The sequence below is a fragment of the Oncorhynchus mykiss genome, chromosome 7 (genome assembly GCF_057628025.1).
Source record: "Oncorhynchus mykiss isolate SJ-2025 chromosome 7, ASM5762802v1, whole genome shotgun sequence".
Taxonomy (NCBI): domain Eukaryota; kingdom Metazoa; phylum Chordata; class Actinopteri; order Salmoniformes; family Salmonidae; genus Oncorhynchus; species Oncorhynchus mykiss.
Genome location: NC_143028.1, coordinates 85,208,818 through 85,229,237, shown reverse-complemented (window position 1 = coordinate 85,229,237; position 20,420 = coordinate 85,208,818). Strand labels below are relative to the sequence as shown.

Sequence of the window (20,420 nt, the reverse complement as noted above, 5' to 3'; positions counted from 1 at the left end):
CAGTCTGATCTGGTTTGTCTCTATGAAGCACAGTGACTAACCCAGCTGAGATCCGGTCTGTAGATACAGAACTCTGCTGTGGAACCAGAACCAGCCAGGTAGAATCCTCACAGTTGTAATCCAAAGGTAACCAGATAAATATACACTGATAAGCCTAATAACTAAAACAAGCTTTGATTGGCTTATTGATCAGAATAGTGAAACAATACCACAGGTCTGCTACGTAAATAGAGTATAATACTGCCTTATGGAAGCATGGTCTGATAACAACAATAATAACAACAGTGGATTATATTATTATCATTATTTATACAAAATACATTAATATGCATGATATACACAAAGCAAAGTGACTAAATTAGTCAATGCTTTAATAATTGGCACAGTTATTTATGTCTGTTATTGTACAGAGGCAATGAGCTATCAATATCACAGTGAAATGACACCTAGGCTAGGCTGCATTATAACACTGGAACAGCTGCTAGCTTTGTCTATAAACGGGCTGTCATGTTGGTCTACACATTCTAAAGTCAGGTTGCTACTATTGAGAAACACTTTCTGCTCCGGACAACACTAGTAGGCAAGTAATAACTTAATAACATATGTCATATAGATTCCCAGTAATTCCTTGATTTATAGAAAACAGAAAATAGATAAAGATTTAGATAGATGTATATTTTAAATAGCCATGGTGTTGACTTGCTTTGTGTTGCTTGGTAAGGAGAAGAAAGACAATGTAGATATCATTTTTCAATCAGCTGTACTAAAGGATCAGTCTAGAGGAACCAGTCTTTAGTTAAATCAGCTGTACTAACGGATCAGTCTAGAGGAACCAGTCTTTAGTTAAATCAGCTGTACTAACGGATCAGTCTAGAGGAACCAGTCTTTAGTTAAATCAGCTGTACTAAAGGATCAGTCTAGAGGAACCAGTCTTTAGTTAAATCAGCTGTACTAACGGAGCAGTCTAGAGGAACCAGTCTTTAGTTAAATCAGCTGTACTAAAGGATCAGTCTAGAGGAACCAGTCTTTAGTTAAATCAGCTGTACTAACGGATCAGTCTAGAGGAACCAGTCTTTAGTTAAATCAGCTGTACTAACGGATCAGTCTAGAGGAACCAGTCTTTAGTTAAATCAGCTGTACTAAAGGATCAGTCTAGAGGAACCAGTCTTTAGTTAAATCAGCTGTACTAACGGAGCAGTCTAGAGGAACCAGTCTTTAGTTAAATCAGCTGTACTAAAGGATCAGTCTAGAGGAACCAGTCTCTAGTTAAATCAGCTGTACTAACGGATCAGTCTAGAGGAACCAGTCTTTAGTTAAATCAGCTGTACTAACGGATCAGTCTAGAGGAACCAGTCTTTAGTTAAATCAGCTGTACTAAAGGATCAGTCTAGAGGAACCAGTCTTTAGTTAAATCAGCTGTACTAAAGGATCAGTCTAGAGGAACCAGTCTTTAGTTAAATCAGCTGTACTAAAGGATCAGTCTAGAGGAACCCGTCTTTAGTTAAACAAGCCGTACTAAAGGATCAGTCTAGTTTTAAAGTTAATTTCCTCCAATTCTGCACATTTTGCCATTGTGTATTCTATTAGTCTAACTCTTAACAATAAGTTGAGACACCAACTGTTCCCCCCTCCCCCCCAAAAAACCTATATATTTTTGAATTGCTCATGCATCCCGTGGGCCTCGAGTTGCCCATTCCTGGTCTAGAGGAACATGTAGTTTCTACGGTCTTAAGGTGGCGATGAGTTGTATGGATAGTTGGGAGTTACTGCTGACAGACCCAGTCAACTGGAGGACACCAGAGCTGAGCCATGGAACCTCCTCTTCTCCTTCTCCCTAGGAGGGTCTCTGGATGAGGTGAGAATTCAGTCTAGATATCCATAATGTCAGTCCAAGCAACCATGTCCCGGTCCTGGTCAGCAGTCGGAGACACCTGTCCCCATTGTCTCTTGTAGGTCCTGTAGGGGACAGGAGCTCTAACCAGAGGTCCTGCCATCCATCCGTCCCTAGTCTGTCTCTAGGAGCTGTGTGTCTGTGTGTGTGTGTCTGTCTGTGTCTGTGTGTGTGTGTCTGTCTGTGTCTGTGTGTGTGTGTCTGTGTGTGTGTGTCTCTGTGTGTGTGTGTCTCTGTGTGTGTGTGTCTCTGTGTGTGTGTGTCTCTGTCTGTGTGTGTCTCTGTCTGTGTGTGTCTCTGTCTGTGTGTGTCTCTGTCTGTGTGTGTCTCTGTCTGTGTGTGTCTCTGTCTGTGTGTGTCTCTGTCTGTGTGTGTCTGTCTGTGTGTGTCTGTCTGTGTGAGTTTCTGTCCTCAAACCACGGTGCTGATGCCGCTGTGTTTGGGCTTGGTGGAGGAGGCAGTGGGGGTGGGAGTCAGTGGGTGGTGGTGAGGAGGGGGAGGTGGATGAGAGGAGGAGGGGGCAGACCCAGGGGCAGGGGGGTGGTAGTGGTGGTGGTGGTGGTAGGGTGGAGGGTTCTGGCAGTACTGGGCTCCTTGAAGCAACTGGTTCTGTGTATCTGCCTGGCTCTGGGCCGTCTGGTGCAGGTTGGTGGGGTGCTGGGGGGACAGGGAGGGGGACTTGGCCCTCTTGGTCCCGAACAAAGAGCCCAGGAGGGAAGAGGTGGTGGTGGGGACGGAATGTCCTCTGGAAGGACCATCTCTGTCTCGGGAAGACGTGGCTCTGCGTCTCATGTGGGGACTGGGGTGGCTAATGATGGAGCCCTGTGGACCAGAGAGGACAGTTAGGACACAGACAGAGCAATCAGTCACACTATGAAGTTACTAACAGTGGTTACACCGTGGAACAGACAGTACAGTCAGAACATACTGCAGACTTGGCAACCATTTCTCAGGGCAGACCAGACAATTGGCCAACCACTGATCAACTAACCTGGTCCTGGAGAGATACAGGAATGTGCAGGGTTTCGCTCTATATAGACTCCCCCTTTGTTTTCTACTGTGTTATTGACTTGTTAATTGTTTACTCCATGTGTAACTCTGTGTTGTCTGCTCACACTGCTATGCTTTATCTTGGCCAGGTCGCAGTTGCAAATGAGAACTTGTTCTCAACTAGCCTACCTGGTTAAATAAAGGTGAAATAAAAAAAAAATAAAAAAAAAAATAAAATACCCCAACACAAATGCCAGCTAATCAAATGGTAATTAAGACCGTGTACGGCTGAATCAGGTTGTGTCAGTGCAGGGCTGGAACAAAAGCTTGCACATCGTGTAGCTCTTTAGGACTAGGATTGTGGAACATATCTTAGCCTCTGTTTTCAGGAACAGAACAGGTGACATTAAACAAGGCTTTTTCAAATGAACCTTCATAGCCATGCTGCATCCAGACCAGGATTCTACAGGATGATGTTATGTTCACACCTGACATTCAAATCAAATCAAATATTATTTGTCAAATACGCCAAACACAACAGGTGCAGGTAGGTAGACCATACGGTGAAATGCTTACTTAAACCCCTTAACCAACAATGCAGGAATAGAGTTAATAAAATATTTATTAAATATACACCACTAGTCAAAACTTTTAGAAAACCTACTCATTCAAAGGTTTTTCTTTAATTTTACTATTTTCTACATTGTAGAATAATAGTGAAGACATCAAAACTATGAAATAACACATATGGAATCATGTAGTAACCCCCAAAAAGTTTTAAACAATTAAAAATATATTTTAAAATTGAGATTCTTCAAATAGCCACCCTTTGCCTTGATGACAGCTTTGCACACTATTGGCATTCTCTCAACCAGCTTCATGAGGTTGTCACCTGGAATGCATTTGAATTAACCGGTGTGCCTTGTTAAAAGTCAATTTGTGGAATTTCTTATCTTAATGCGTTTAGTTAAGCCAATCAGTTGTGTTGTGACAAGGTAGGGGTGGTATACAGAAGATAGCACTATTTGGTAAAAGACCAAGTCCATATTATGGCAAGAACAGTTTAAATAAGCAAAGAGAAACGACAGTTCATCATTACTTTAAGACATGAAAGTCAGTCAATACGGAACATTTCAAGAACTTTGAAAGTTTCTTCAAGTGCAGTCGCAAAAAACATCAAGCGCTGTGATGAAACTGTCTCTCATGAGGACCGCCACAGGAAAGGAAGACCCAGAGTAAACTCTGCTGTAGAGGATACGTTCATTAGCGTTACCAGCCTCAGAAATTGCAGCTCAAATAAAAAGTTTTTATTTTATTTTTAACCTTTATTTAACTAGGCAAATTCTTATTTACAATGACGGCCTACCAAAAGGCCTCCTGCGGGGACGGGGGATATACGTTTTTTATATACACTACCATTCAAAAGTTTTGGGTCACTAAGAAATGTTCTTGTTTTCCATGAAAAAAAAAAGTTGTAAAATGAATAGAAAATATAGTCAAGACGTTGACAAGGTTATAAATGATGATTTTTAATTGAAATAATAATTGTCTCCTTCAAACTTGTATTTGGGACAAATCATTCACTAAACCTCAACTAAATCTTGTAATAAATCATGTGGAAATTGAGATGACTAAACTGCTTAGAGTAACCCAAGGTCTCCTGAGTGGCGCAGTGGTCTAAAGCACTGCATCTCAGTGCAAGAGGAGCCACTACAGTCCCTGGTTCGATTCCAGGCTGGAACACATCCAGTCGTAATGGGAGTCCCATAGGGCAGCGTCGTCAATACGAATTTGTTCTTAACTGACAGAAGAGAAGTATGTCCATAATAAAGCGTTGCTCAACCTTCGTAACAGCACTATCAACAAGGCAGGTCCTACAAGCCCTAGTTTCTACCATCTTAACAGCACTATCAACAAGGCAGGTCCTACAGGCCCTAGTTTCTACCTTCTTAACAACACTATCAACAAGGCAGGTCCTACAAGCCCTAGTTTCTACCATCTTAACAGCACTATCAACAAGGCAGGTCCTACAGGCCCTAGTTTCTACCTTCTTAACAACACTATCAACAAGGCAGGTCCTACAAGCCCTAGTTTCTACCATCTTAACAGCACTATCAACAAGGCAGGTCCTACAGGTCCTAGTTTCTACCTTCTTAACAACACTATCAACAAGGCAGGTCCTACAGGCTCTAGTTTCTACCTTCTTAACAGCACTATCAACAAGGCAGGTCCTACAGGCCCTAGTTTCTACCTTCGTAACAGCACTATCAACAAGGCAGGTCCTACAGGCCCTAGTTTCTACCTTCTTAACAACACTATCAACAAGGCAGGTCCTACAAGCCCTAGTTTCTACCATCTTAACAGCACTATCAACAAGGCAGGTCCTACAGGTCCTAGTTTCTACCATCTTAACAACACTATCAACAAGGCAGGTCCTACAAGCCCTAGTTTCTACCTTCTTAACAGCACTATCAACAAGGCAGGTCCTACAAGCCCTAGTTTCTACCATCTTAACAGCACTATCAACAAGGCAGGTCCTACAAGCCCTAGTTTCTACCATCTTAACAGCACTATCAACAAGGCAGGTCCTACAGGCCCTAGTTTCTACCATCTTAACAGCACTATCAACAAGGCAGGTCCTACAAGCCCTAGTTTCTACCATCTTAACAGCACTATCAACAAGGCAGGTCCTACAGGCCCTAGTTTCTACCATCTTAACAGCACTATCAACAAGGCAGGTCCTACAAGCCCTAGTTTCTACCATCTTAACAGCACTATCAACAAGGCAGGTCCTACAGGCCCTAGTTTCTACCATCTTAACAGCACTATCAACAAGGCAGGTCCTACAGGCCCTAGTTTCTACCTTCTTAACAGCACTATCAACAAGGCAGGTCCTACAGGCCCTAGTTTCTACCATCTTAACAGCACTATCAACAAGGCAGGTCCTACAGGCCCTAGTTTCTACCTTCTTAACAGCACTATCAACAAGGCAGGTCCTACAAGCCCTAGTTTCTACCATCATAACAGCACTATCAACAAGGCAGGTCCTACAGGCCCTAGTTTCTACCTTCTTAACAGCACTATCAACAAGGCAGGTCCTACAAGCCCTAGTTTCTACCATCTTAACAGCACTATCAACAAGGCAGGTCCTACAGGCCCTAGTTTCTACCTTCTTAACAGCACTATCAACAAGGCAGGTCCTACAGGCCCTAGTTTCTACCATCTTAACAGCACTATCAACAAGGCAGGTCCTACAGGCCCTAGTTTCTACCATCTTAACAGCACTATCAACAAGGCAGGTCCTACAGGCCCTAGTTTCTACCTTCTTAACAGCACTATCAACAAGGCAGGTCCTACAGGCCCTAGTTTCTACCATCTTAACAGCACTATCAACAAGGCAGGTCCTACAGGCCCTAGTTTCTACCATCTTAACAGCACTATCAACAAGGCAGGTCCCACAGGCCCTAGGTTCTACCTTATTAACAACACTATCAACAAGGCAGGTCCTAGTTTCTACCTTCGTAACAGCACTATCAACAAGGCAGGTCCTAGTTTCTACCTTCGTAACAGCACTATCAACAAGGCAGGTCCTACAGGTCCTAGTTTCTACCTTCTTAACAGCACTATCAACAAGGCAGGTCCTCCAGGCCGTAGTTTCTACCTTCGTAACAACACTATCAACAAGGTAGGTCCTACAGGCCCTAGTTTCTACCTTCTTAACAGCACTATCAACAAGGCAGGTCCTAGTTTCTACCTTCGTAACAGCACTATCAACAAGGCAGGTCCCACAGGTCCTAGTTTCTACCTTCTTAACAGCACTATCAACAAGGCAGGTCCTCCAGGCCGTAGTTTCTACCTTCATAACAACACTATCAACAAGGCAGGTCCTACAGGCCCTAGTTTCTACCTTCTTAACAGCACTATCAACAAGGCAGGTCCTAGTTTCTACCTTCGTAACAGCACTATCAACAAGGCAGGTCCTACAGGTCCTAGTTTCTACCTTCTTAACAACACTATCAATAAGGCAGGTCCTACAGGCCCTAGTTTCTACCTTCGTAACAGCACTATCAACAAGGCAGGTTCTACAGGCCCTAGTTTCTACCTTCGTAACAGCACTATCAACAAGGCAGGTCCTACAGGCCCTAGTTTCTACCTTCTTAACAACACTATCAACAAGGCAGGTCCTACAGGCCATAGTTTCTACCTTCGTAACAGCACTATCAACAAGGCAGGTCCTACAGGCCCTAGTTCCTACCTTCTTAACAACACTATCAACAAGGCAGGTCTTGGTTCTACCTTCGTAACAGCACTATCAACAAGGCAAGTCCTACAGGCCCTAGTTTCTACCTTCTTAACAGCACTATCAACAAGGCAGGTTCTACAGGCCCTAGTTTCTACCTTCGTAACAGCACTATCAACAAGGCAGGTCCTACAGGCCCTAGTTTCTACCTTCTTAACAACACTATCAACAGGGCAGGTCTTACAGGCCCTAGTTTCTACCTTCTTAACAGCACTATCAATGAGGCAGGCCCTACAGGGCCTAGTTTCTACCTTCTTAACAACACTATCAACAAGGCAGGTCCTACAGGTCCTAGTTTCTACCTTCTTAACAACACTATCAACAAGGCAGGTCCTACAGGCCCTAGTTTCTACCTTTGTAACAGCACTATTAACAGGGCAGGTCCTACAGGCCCTAGTTTCTACCTTCTTAACAGCACTATCAACAAGGCAGGTCCTACAGGCCCTAGTTTCTACCTTAACAACACTATCAACAGGGCAGGTCCTACAGGCCCTAGTTTCTACCTTTGTAACAGCACTATTAACAGGGCAGGTCCTACAGGCCCTAGTTTCTACCTTCGTAACAGCACTATCAACAGGTCAGGTCCTACAGGCCCTAGTTTCTACCTTCGTAACAGCACTATCAACAAGGCAGGTCCTACAGGTACTAGTTTCTACCTTCTTAACAACACTATCAACAAGGCAGGTCCTACAGGCCCTAGTTTCTACCTCCGTAACAGCACTATCAACAGGGCAGGTCCTACAGGCCCTAGTTTCTACCTTCGTAACAGCACTGTCAACAGGTCAGGTCCTACAGGCCCTAGTTTCTACCTTCGTAACAGCACTATCAACAGGGCAGGTCCTACAGGTCCTAGGTTTGTCCCACCTTGACTTCTGTTCAGTCGCGTGGTCAGGCGCCACAAAAAAAGGACTTAGGAAAATTGCAATTGATTCAGAACAGGGCAGCACGGCTGGCCCTTGGATGTACACAAAGAGCTAACATTAATAATATGCATGTCAATCTCTCATGGCTCAAAGTGGAGGAGAGATTGACTTTATCACTACTTGTATTTGTGAGAGGTATTGACATGTGGAATGCAACGAGCTGTATGTTTGAACTTCTGGCGCACAGCTCTGACACCCACGCATACTCCACAAGACATGCCACCAGAGGTCTCTTCACAGTCCCCAAGTCCAGAACAGACTATGGGAGGCGCACAGTGCTACATAGAGCCATGACTACATGGAACTCTATTCCACATCAAGTAACTGATGTAAGCAGTAAAATTTGGTTTAAAAAACACCTTATGGAACAGTGGGGATTGTGAAGCAACATAAAAATAGTCAGACACGTGCATAAACATACACACTATACAAACACATACACATTAATTTAATACTGTAGATATGTGGTAGAGGAGGAGTAGGGGCCTGAGGGCACACCGTGTGTTTTGAAATCAAATCAATCAAAATGTAACAAGGTTATATACAGGGGGGTACCGGTACCGAATCAATGTGTGGGGGTACAGGTTAGCCAAGGTAATTTGTAAGGTGACTATGCATAGATAATAAACAGCTAGTAGCAGCAGTGTAAATTTAAAGAGGGGGGGAAGTCAAAGTAAATAGTCTGGGTGGCCATTTGACTAGATGTTCAGGAGTCATATGGCTTGGGTGTAGAAGCTGTTAAGGAGCCTTTTGATCCTAGACTTGCCGTGTGGCAGCAGGGAGAACACAGTCTATGACTTGGGTGACTGGAGTCTGACAATTGTTTGGGCCTTCCTCTGACATCGCCTAGAATATAGGTCCTGGATGGCAGGAAGCTTGGCCCCAGTGTTGTACTGGGCCGTATGCACTACCCTCTGTAGCACCTTACGCTCAGATGCCGAGCAGTTGCCATACCAGGCGGTGATGCAACCGGTCAAGATGCTCTTGATGGTGCAGCTGTAGAACTTTTTGAGGATCTAGGGACCAATGCCAAATCTTTTCAGTCTCCTGAGGGGGATAAGGTGTTGTCGTGCCCTCTTCACAACTGTCTGTGGGTGTTTGGACCGTGATAGCTGGTTGGTGATGTGGACACCAAGGAACTTGAAACTCTCGACCCGCTCCACTTCAGTCCCTTCGATGTTATTGGGGGCTTGTGCGACCCTTCTTTTCCTATACTCCATGATTAGCTTCTTTGGCTTGGTTGTTGTCCTGTCACTACACTGCCAGGTCTCTGACCTCCTCCCTATAGGCTGTCTCATCGTTGTCGCTGATCAGGCCTACCACTGTTGTGTCGTCGGCAAACGTAATGATGGTGTCGAGATGTGCTTGGCCATGCAGTCGTGGGTGAACATGGAGTACAAGAGGGGACTAAGCATGCACCCCTGAGGGGCCCCAATGTTGAGGATCAACATGGCAGATGTGTTGTTGTCTACCCTTACTACCTGTGGGCAGCCCGTCAGGAAGTCCAGGATCCAGTTGCAGAGGGAGGTGTTTAGTCCCAGGGTCCTTAGCTTAGTGATGAGCTTTGTGGGCACTATGGTGTTGAACGCTGAGCTGTAGTCAATTAACCACATTCTGACATAGGTGTTCCTTTTGTCCAGGTGGGAAGGGCAGTGTGGAGTGCTATTGAGATTGTGGCATCTGTGGATCTGTTGGACCGTGCTTCTACACCTGCATTACTTGCTGTTTGGGGTTTTAGGCTGGGTTTCTGTACAGCACTTTGAGATATCAGCTGATGTACGAAGGGCTATATAAATAAATTTGATTTGATTTGATGGGGCGGTATGCAAATTGGAGTGGGTCTAGGGTTTCTGGCATGATGGTGTTGATGTGAGCCATAACCAGCCTTAAAAAGCACTTCATGGCTACAGACGTGAGTGCTACGGGGCGGTAATCATTTAGGCAGGTTACCTTTGCTTTCTTGGTTCACAGGGACTATGGTGGTCTGTTTGAAACATGTAGGTATTCCAGACTCGATCAGGGAGAGGTTAAAAATGTCAGTGAAGACACTTGCCAGTTGGTCGCGCATGCTTTGAGTACAGGTCCTGGTAATCCGTCTGTCCCCGCGGCTTTGTGAATGTCAACCTGTTTAAATGTCTTGCTCACATAGAGCGTGATCACACAGTCATCCGGAACAGCTGGTACTTTCATGCCTTCTTCAGTTTTGCTTGCCTCGAAGCGAGCATAAATGACATTTAGCTCATCTGGTAGGTTTGCGTCACAAGGCAGCTCGCGGCTGGGTTTCCCTTTGTAGCCCATAATAGTTTTCAAGCCCTGCCACATCCGACGAGCGTCAGAGCCGGTGTGGTAGGATTCAATCTTAGTCCTGTATTGATGCTTTGAATGTTTGATGGTTCGTCTGAGGGCATAGAGGGATTTCTTATGAGCATCCGGATTAGTGTCCTGCTCCTTGAACGGCAGCTCTAGCCTTTAGCTCGATGCGGATTTTGCCTGTAATCCTTGGCTAGTGGTTGGGAAATGTACGTACGGTCACTGTGGGGACGACGTCGTCGATGCACTTATTGATGAAGCCGGTGACTGAGATGGTGTACTCCTCAATGACATTGGAGGAATCCCGGAACATATTCCAGTCTGAGCTAGCAAATCAGTCCTGTAGCGTAGCATCTGACCACTTCCGTAATGAGCGAGTCACTCGTATATCCTGCTTTAGTTGTTGCTTGTAAACTGGAATAGAATTATGGTCAAATTTGCCAAATGGAGGAAGATGGAGAGCTTTGTATTTGTCTCTGTGTGTTTTGTAAAGGTGGTCTAGAGTTTTTTCCTCTGATTGCACATGCAATGGTAAAATGAGGTAAAAATGGATTTAAGCCTGAATTAAAGTCCCCGGCTGCTTCTGGATGAGCATTTTCTTATTTGCTTATGGCCTTATACAGCTCGTGGTGGTAAATAGACAGCTACGAATAATACAGATTAATAATACTCTCTTGGTAGATAGTGTGGTCTACAGCTTATCATGAGGTATTCTACCTCAGGTGAGCAATAACTCAAGACTAATTAAATATTAGTCATAGTGCACAAGCAGCTATTGACAAATAGACACACCCCCCCCTCCCCGCCCTTCGTCTTACGTAGCTGCTCTGTCCTTCCGAAACATGGAGAAGGCAGTCAGCTCTATATTATCCGTGTCGTCGTTCAACCAAGTTTCGGTGAAACATAAGTAATTGCAGTTTTTAATGTCCCGTTGGTAGGATAGCCTTAATTGCAGATCGTCCACTTTGTTTTCCAATGATTGCACGTTGGCCAATAATATGGAGGGAAGTGGTGGTTTACCTACTCATCAGCAAATTCTTACAAGACACCTCTTCCCCCTTTTCTTCCGTCTTTTCTTCACTCTGATGATGGGAATTTGGTTATTTTCTTGACAAGGCAGTATATCCTTCACGTCAGACTCATTTGTCCAGTTCGAGGTAAGTAATCACTGTTCTGATGTCCAGAAGCTATTTTCGGTCATAAGATACGGTAGCTGTAATGGCCGTTGTTGGTGGAAGAAGGTGAGGACCAAAGTGCAGCGTGGTATGTGTCCATATTTATTAAAATGAACACGGAAATAACAAAAATACCAAAGAGAAACGAACAAAAACAGTTCTGGCTGGTGCAGACACACAACAGAAAATAATCACCCATGAAACACAAGAGAAAACAGGCTCCCTAAATATGGTTCTCAATCAGGGACAGCGTTTGACAGCTGCCTCTGATTGAGAACCATACCGGGCCAAACACAGAAATAGCAAATCACAGAAAAACTAACATAGACAACCCACCCAACTCACGCCCTGACCATACTAGAACAAAGACATAACAAAAGAACTAAGGTCAGAACGTGACAGTACCCCCCCCCCCCCCCCCCCCCCCTCCCAAAGGTGCGGAACCTGAACCTATAGGGGAGGGTCTGGGTGGGTGTCTGTCCGCGGTGGCGGCTCTGGCGCGGGACGTGGACCCCACTCCACCATAGTCCTTGTCCGCCTCTTAGCCCAACTCCGTGGCCTCTTTAGAGCGGCGACCCTCGCCGCCGACCTCGGACTGGGGACCCTAGCCACGGGTCCCGAATGGACGGGAGACTCCAGGCAGCACCGGGCGGGAGACTCCGGCAGCTCCGGAGGGAAGGGCAATTCCGGCAGCGCCGGCGTGACGGGTGGCTCCAGCAGGTCAGGACAGACGGGCGGCTCCGGCAGCTCAGGACAGACGGGCGGCTCCGGCAGCTCAGGACAGACGGGCGCCTCCAGCAGCTCAGGACAGACGGGCGGCTCCGGCAGCTCAGGACAGACGGGCGGCTCCGGCAGCTCAGGACAGACGGGCAGCTCCGGCAGCTCAGGACAGACGGGCAGCTCCGGCAGCTCAGGACAGACGGGCGACTCCGGCAGCTCAGGACAGACGGGAGACTACGGCAGCTCAGGACAGACGGGAGACTACGGCAGCTCAGGACAGACGGGAGACTCTGGCAGCGCTGGGCATGAGGAAGACTCATGCCCAGTGCTCCCGCACTGGACAGGCGGGAGCACCTGTACGGAGGAGACGAAGAGACAGCCTGGTGCCATGTACCCCGGCCCGAGGAGACGCACTGGAGACCAGAGGCGCTGAGCCGGCTTCATGGCACCTGGCTCGATGCCCACTCTAGCCCGGCCGATACGAGGCGCTGCTATGTATCGCACCGGGGACACCGTGCGCCTCACGGCATAACACGGTGCCTGCCCGGTCCCTCTCTCTCCACGGTAAGCACAGGGAGTTGGCTCAGGTCTCCTACCTGACTTAGCCACACTCCCCGTGTTCCCCCCCAATACATTTTTGGGGCTTCCTTGCCAGCCATGTTCCCTCAAAGCGCTGGCGCCCTTTACCGGCTGCCTCCACCTGTTCCCATGGGAGGCGATCCCTTCCAGCCAGGATCTCTTCCCATGTGTAGCAACCCTTGCCGTCCAGAATGTCCTCCCATGTTCATTCCTCCTTATAGCGCTGCTCCTGCTGCTGCTGCCCATTACCACGCTGCTTGGTCCTTTGGTGGTTGGTGATTCTGCAACGGCCGTTGTTGGTGGAAGAAGGTGAGGACCAAGGTGCAGCGTGGTATGTGTCCATAGTTATTAAAATGAACACGGAAATACCAAAGAGAAACGACCAAAAACAGTTCTGGTTGGTGCAGACACACAACAGAAAACAATCACCCATGAAACACAATAGAAAATATGGTTCTCAATCAGGGACAACGATTGACAGCTGCCTCTGATTGAGAACCATACCAGGCCAAACACAGAAATAGCAAATCATAGAAAAACAAACATAGATAACCCACCCAACTCACACCCTGACCATACTAAAACAAAGACATAATTAAATAACTAAGGTCAGAACGTGACAGTAGCAGCAACATTATGTACAAAATGAGTTACTAACAATGCGAAAAAACAAACGAAATAGCACAGTTGATTAGGAGCCAGTAAAATAAAATTCAGCTACACACTCAGGATGCCGCCTCTCAGTTTTAACTGGGATATCGGTATCGGAGGCATGCATTCCATGATGTGCTCGATGGAACTTTACTTTAAATGAAACATCTGGGATTGATCAACGATATCGCCATATTGCTGAAAATAGATTAATGACATCTCATGAAATCTCATCTTGTTCCTGACCAATAGGATCTATCATTGCTGCTCTGTCCTGACCGATAAAATGTAGAGTTGCTGCTCTGTAGCTCAGTAGAGAAGGAGTTAGGCTCAGGTAGAGGAGAGTAGAGAGGGTTGGAGAGGAAGAGGTTTTCTTGGTGCACAGTGTCACAACTGTCTCAGTTGAACAGGTTTTCTTGGTGCACAGTGTTACACCTGTCTCAGTTGAACAGGTTTTCTTGGTGCACAGTGTCACAACTGTCTCAGTTGAACAAACAGCAGAAAGAAAATGACAACAAAATAAACTAAACAACCAGAAACCAATGATCAGAGTAACTGTGCGGTATAGTAATTAGCTGTATTAGTCCATCATGCTGGCAGAATGGACATAAAACAGACTAACAGGCAGGCCAAGCATGCAGCAGGTGGTATTCCGATCCTCCGCTCCACTCCTGAAGACAACCAGGGTGAAGAAGACGCTGAGCCCAGCCACTGAGACCAGCACAAGTAAGAAACAGGAACATAGAACACAAATAGAAAACAGAGAAAACAGGGTGCAGGAACCGGGAACAGGGTGCAGAAACAGGGAACAGGGTGCAGGTGCAGGAACAGGGAACAGGGTGCAGGAACAGGGAACAGGGTGCAGGAACAGGGAACAGGGTGCAGGAACAGGGTGCAGGAACAGGGAACAGGGTGCAGGAACAGAGAACAGGAACAGGGTGCAGGAACAGGGAACAGGGTGCAGGAACAGAGAACAGGGTGCAGGAACAGGGTGCAGGAACAGGGAACAGGGAACAGGAACAGGGAACAGGGTGCGGGAACAGAGACCAGGGTGCGGGAACAGGGTGCAGGAACAGAGAACAGGGACAGGGAACGGGGTGCGGGATCAGGGAACAGGATGCAGGAACAGAGAACAGGGTGCAAGAACAGAATACAGGGTGTTGTGTGTTCAAAGTGCATCATCACAGAGCGATACATGAATACAGCAAGAAGCCAGACGCCAGTGACATGCAGTAGAGTGCGATTAATGTCTTCCTACTTACTTCAGTATTGCTGTCTAGTGATCCTGCACTGCTGCGGCGCTCACGCTTACCTGAGCAGGACAGGACAGGCAATAGCAGAGGTTAGACAACCAACCAACATACCTGGCATACAGGAACTATCTGACTTACAGCAGGACAACCAATCAACACACCTAGCATACAGGTACAGGCTGCTAGGGTTCTGTACAGGTGAATCTACACTACATATACAAAAGTATGTGGACACCCCTTAAAATTTGTGGAGTTTACTTTTTCAGCCACACCCTTTGCTGATGAATGTATAAAATTGAGCACACAGCCATGTAATCTCCATAGACAAACATTTGCAGTAGAATGGCCTTTCTGAAGAGCTCAGTGACTTTCAACGTGGCACCGTCATAGGATGTGACCTTTCCAACAAGTCAGTTCATCACATTTCTGCACTGCTAGAGCTGCCCCAGTCAACTGTAAGTTGTTATTTTGAAGTAGTAACGTCTAGTAGCAACAATGGCACAACCGTGAAGTGGTAGTCCACACAAGCTCACAGAACGGGACAGCTGAGTGCTGAAGTGCTTAAAAATAGTCTGTCCTCAGTTGCAACACTCACTACCGAGTTCCAAATTGCTCTGGAAGCAACGTCAGCACAATAACTGTTTGTCGGGAGCTTCATTAAATGGGTTTCCATGGCCGCAGCCACACACACACAAGGGTAAGATCACCATACGCAATACCAAGCGCTAGCTGGAGTGGTGTAAAGCTCGCCGCCATTGGACTCTGGAGTGATGAATCACGCTTCACCATTTGGCGGCCCGACAGACGAATTTGGGTTTGGCAGATGCCGGGTGAACGCTACCTGCCCCAATGCATAGTGTCAACTGTAAAGTTTGATGGAGGAGGAAAATTGGTCTCGTGCTGTTTTTCATGGTTCGGGTTAGTCCCCTTAGTTCCAGTGAAGGGAAATATTAACTCTACAGCATACAATGACAATCTAGACAATCCTGTGCTTCCAGCTTTGTGGCAACAGTTTGGGGAAGGCCCTTTCATGTTTCAGCGTGGCAATGACACCGTGCAAAAAGCGAGGTCCATTCAGAAGTGGTTTGTCAAGATTGGTGTGGAAGAACTTGACTGGCTTGCACAGAGCCTTGACCTCAAACACATCGAATACCTTTGGAAAGGATTGGAAAGCTGACTGCGAGCCAGGCCTAATCGCCAAACATCAGTGCCTGACCTCACTAATGTTCTTGTGGCTGAATGGAAGCAAGTCCCCGCAGCAATGTTCCAACATATAGTGGAAAGCCTTCCCAAATAAGTGGAGGCTGTTATAAACTCAGCAAAAACAGAAATGTCCCTATTTCAGGACCTGGTCTTTCAAAGATAATTCGTTAAAATCCAAATAACTTCACAGCTCTTCATTGTAAATGGTTTAAACACTATTTCCCATTTTTGTTCAATGAACCATAAACAACTAATGAACATGCACCTGTGGAATGGTCGTTAAGACACTAACAGCTTACAGATGGTAGGCAATTAAGGTCACAGTTCTGAAAACTTAGGACACTAAAGAGGCCGTTCTACTGACTGAAAAACACCAAAATAAAGATGCCCAGGGTCCCTGCTCATCTGCGTGAACGTGCCTTAGGCATGCTGCAAGGAGGCATGAGGACTGCAGATGTCCGTACTGTGAGATGCCTAAGACAGCACTACAGGAAGACAGGATGGACAGTTGATCATCCTCGCAGTGGTAGACCACGTGTACCAACACCTGCACAGGATCGGTACATCTGAAACATTACACCTAGGGGCAGGTACAGGTTGGCAACAACAACTGCCCGAGTTACACCAGAAATGCACAATCTCTCCATCAGTGCTCAGACTGTCCGCAATAGGCTGAGAGAGGCTGGACTGAGGGCTTGTAGGCCTGTTGTAAGGCAGGTCCTCACCAGACATCACCGGCAACAACGTCACCTATGGGCACAAACCCACCGTCGCTGGACCAGACAGGACTGGCAAAAAGTGCTATTCACTGACAAGTCAGTATTGTCGAAGAAATGAGCGTTACACCGAGGCCTGTACTCTGGAGTGGGATCAATTTGGAGGTGGAGGGTCCGTCATGGTCTGGGGCGGTGTGTCACAGCATCATCGGACTGAGCTTGTTGTCATTGCAGGCAATCTCAAAGCTGTTCGTTACAGGGCAGACATCCCCCTCTCTCAGGTGGTACCCTTCCTGTAGGCTCATCCTGACATGACCCTCCAGCATGACAATGCCACCAGCTATACTGCTCGTTCTGTGCTTGATTTCATGCAAGACAGGAATGTCAGTATTCTGCCATGGCCAGCGAAGAGCCCGGATCTCAATCCCATTGAGCACGTCTGGGACCTGTTGGATCAGAGGGTGAGGGCTTGGGCCATTCCCCCCAGAAATGTCCGGGAACCTGTAGGTGCCTTGGTGGAAGAGTGGGGTAACATCTCACAGCAAGAACTGGCAAATCTAGTGCAGTCCATGAGGAGATATACTGCAGTACCTAATGCTGGTGGCCACACCAGATACTGACTGTTACTTTTGATTTGACACCCTTTGTTCAGGGACACATTTTTCCATTCCTGTTAGTCACATGTCTGTGGAACTTGTTCAGTTTATGTCTCAGTTGTTGAATCTTGTCATGTTCATACAAATATTTACACATGTTATTAAGTTTGCTGAAAATAAACGCAGTTGACAGTGAGAGGACGTTTTTTTTTTGCTGAGTTTAGCAGCAAAGGGGGGATCAATTCCATATTAATGCTCATGACCTTGGAATGAGATGTTTGACCAGCAGGTGTCCACATACACTACATGACCAAAAGTATCATCCTTACTACAAAGCTGTAGGTCTGTGTTATAGGTTTTGGTTTTTGTATTTATGTTTTGAATTTGGACATTAGCACATATAGCTCGTTAGCACATAGGGCGCACCGAGTGGTGTCACGAGTCAATGTGTTACACCTTTGCTGATTGCCATCTCGTTAGTCAGTGTGTTTCACCTGTGCTGGCCCAGGTGATATTTAAGAGTGTCTGGCCCAGTGCTCCAGTTGTTTTGAGAGATGTAAAGGGTTAACAACTTCAGTTGGCGCTCCCTATTTTATTTCTAGAAAAGCATTGCTTTATCTGATCTGTGCTGTTTTAGTTTTGCACCACCATTTTGGTTTGCTTCCTGTCTAAGTTTGGAGTGGGTTTTTCTTTTGTTTGCCTCTCAATGGGCACTCATGGTGGGTGTCTTTAAGGTTCTAGTTGTTGTTGCAAGTCAACTTTAAGTGGACTCCCCCATGACTGTCTTTCAGAACCCCTCCTAAAACTTTGTTGGTCAATGACTGTTAGTTCCCTCTTCTGTTTGAGCGCCATTTTGTTTTCTCTTGCTGGGGAACGTATGTCTGCCTAGTGGCCACTAGGTTTTTTGTTGTTGTCAGTGACCACTAGAACCAGTCTCATGGAGGGGTGGGGGTCACAGGAGAGACAGAAGGGAAGATAGCACGGAAGGGAGAGAGCCGTCTACAGTAAAACACTGGTGCATCTCTAGTACGCTACCACAGCACTACACTAAATAGATACTACGGAGCAACTGAGATTTGGAGATGAACTGAGAATAAAAACACAGTGACTCCTGATAAGTCTGGCCAACCCATTACCACAGACAGACTACTATAGCAGTAGGTTGGGATTTGATTCCCAAAGCAAAACCAGAAAAGTAAAGGTTAAGAGATTGAACATGTCAGAAGGGCTTAGGCTGCGGAGTTGAGGAACTGAAGTGTGATGTAGACAGAGGGCAGTAGTTCAGCTAACCGTTTCAGGTCATGTGTCTAGTGTGCAGTGAGAGCAAGTGATGTGTCTAGTGTGCAGAGAGAAACAGGCTGTTGTGTCTAGTGTGCAGAGAGAACAGGCGATGTGAGCAGAGAGAACAGGCGATGTGTGCAGAGAGAACAGGTGATGTGTCTAGTGTGCAGAGAGAACGGGCGATGTGTCTAGTTTGCAGAGAGAGCAGGTGATGTGTGCAGAGAGAACAGGTGATGTGTACAGAGAGAACAGATGATGTGTGCAGAGAGAACAGATGATGTGTGCAGCGAGAACAGGTGATGTGTCTAGTGTGCAGAGAGAACGGGCGATGTGGGCAGAGAGAACGGGCGATGTGGGCAGAGAGAACGGGCGATGTGAGCAGAGAGAACAGGTGATGTGTGCAGAGAGAACGGGCGATGTGGACAGAGAGAACAGGTGATGTGTGCCGAGAGAACAGGTGACGTGGGCAGAGAGAACAGGTGATGTGTGCAGAGAGAACAGGTGATGTGTGCAGAGAGAACAGGTGATGTGTGCAGAGAGAACAGATGATGTGTGCAGCGAGAACAGGTGATGTGTCTAGTGTGCAGAGAGAACGGGCGATGTGGGCAGAGAGAACGGGCGATGTGGGCAGAGAGAATGGGCGATGTGAGCAGAGAGAACAGGTGATGTGGGCAGAGAGAACGGGTGACGTGGGCAGAGAGAACGGGTGACGTGGGCAGAGAGAACGGGTGACGTGGGCAGAGAGAACGGGCGATGTGGGCAGAGAGAACGGGCGACGTGGGCAGAGAGAATGGGCGATGTGGACAGAGAGAACAGGTGATGTGTCTAGTGTGCAGAGAGAGCAGGTGATGTGTGCAGAGAGAACAGGTGATGTGTGCAGAGAGAACGGGCGACGTGGGCAGAGAGAACGGGCGAAGTGGGCAGAGAGAACGGGCGAAGTGGGCAGAGAGAACGGGCGACGTGGGCAGAGAGAACGGGCGACGTGGGCAGAGAGAAAGGGCGACGTGGGCAGAGAGAAAGGGCGACGTGGGCAGAGAGAACGGTCGACGTGGGCAGAGAGAACGGGTGATGTGTGCAGAGAGAACAGATGATGTGTCTAGTGTGCAGAGGGAGCAGGTGATGTGTGCAGAGAGAACAGGTGATGTGTGCAGAGAGAAAAGGTGATGTGTGCAGAGAGAACAGGTGATGTGTGCAGAGAGAACAGGTGATGTGTACAGAGAGAACAGGTGATTTGTCTAGTGTGCAGAGAGAACAGGTGATTTGTCTAGTGTGCAGAGAGAACAGGTGATGTGTGCAGAGAGAACGGGCGATGTGGGCAGAGAGAACGGGCGATGTGGGCAGAGAGAACGGGCGATGTGGGCAGAGAGAACGGGCGATGTGGGCAGAGAGAACGGGCGATGTGGGCAGAGAGAACGGGCGATGTGTGCAGAGAGAATGGGTGATGTGTGCAGAGAGAACGGGCGATGTGGGCAGAGAGAACAGGTGATGTGTCTAGTGTGCAGAGAGAGCAGGTGATGTGTGCAGAGAGAACGGGTGATGTGTCTAGTGTGCAGAGAGAACGGGTGATGTGTGCAAAGAGAACGGGCGATGTGGGCAGAGAGAACAGGTGATGTGGGCAGAGAGAACAGGTGATGTGGGCAGAGAGAACGGGTGATGTGTGCAGAGAGAACGGGCGATGTGGGCAGAGAGAACAGGTGATGTGGGCAGAGAGAACGGGCGATGTGGGCAGAGAGAACAGGTGATCTGTGTGTAGTGGCAACTTTCTAAAGGCTTTATCTGGATTAACAATAGAACATTAAGTAATGTTCCTGCTAACAGGCTGAGTACATTAG

The 20,420-nt window shown here is 47.1% G+C and overlaps 1 protein-coding gene across 1 annotated transcript in view; it reads right to left on the bottom strand.

Moving 5' to 3' along the window:
• Positions 1 to 289: 289 nt before the first annotated feature.
• The window catches only part of iqsec1b (IQ motif and Sec7 domain ArfGEF 1b), a 148,485-nt gene continuing 128,354 nt past the window's right edge, over positions 290 to 20,420 (bottom strand). The window contains exons 17-18 of the mRNA XM_090242240.1: positions 14,802 to 14,851; positions 290 to 2,713 (exon numbers count right to left, since the gene is read on the bottom strand). Coding sequence (XP_090098366.1) covers positions 2,303 to 2,713; positions 14,802 to 14,851 — 461 coding nt within the window. The 3' untranslated portion in view covers positions 290 to 2,302. The remainder of the gene's footprint in view (positions 2,714 to 14,801; positions 14,852 to 20,420) is intronic.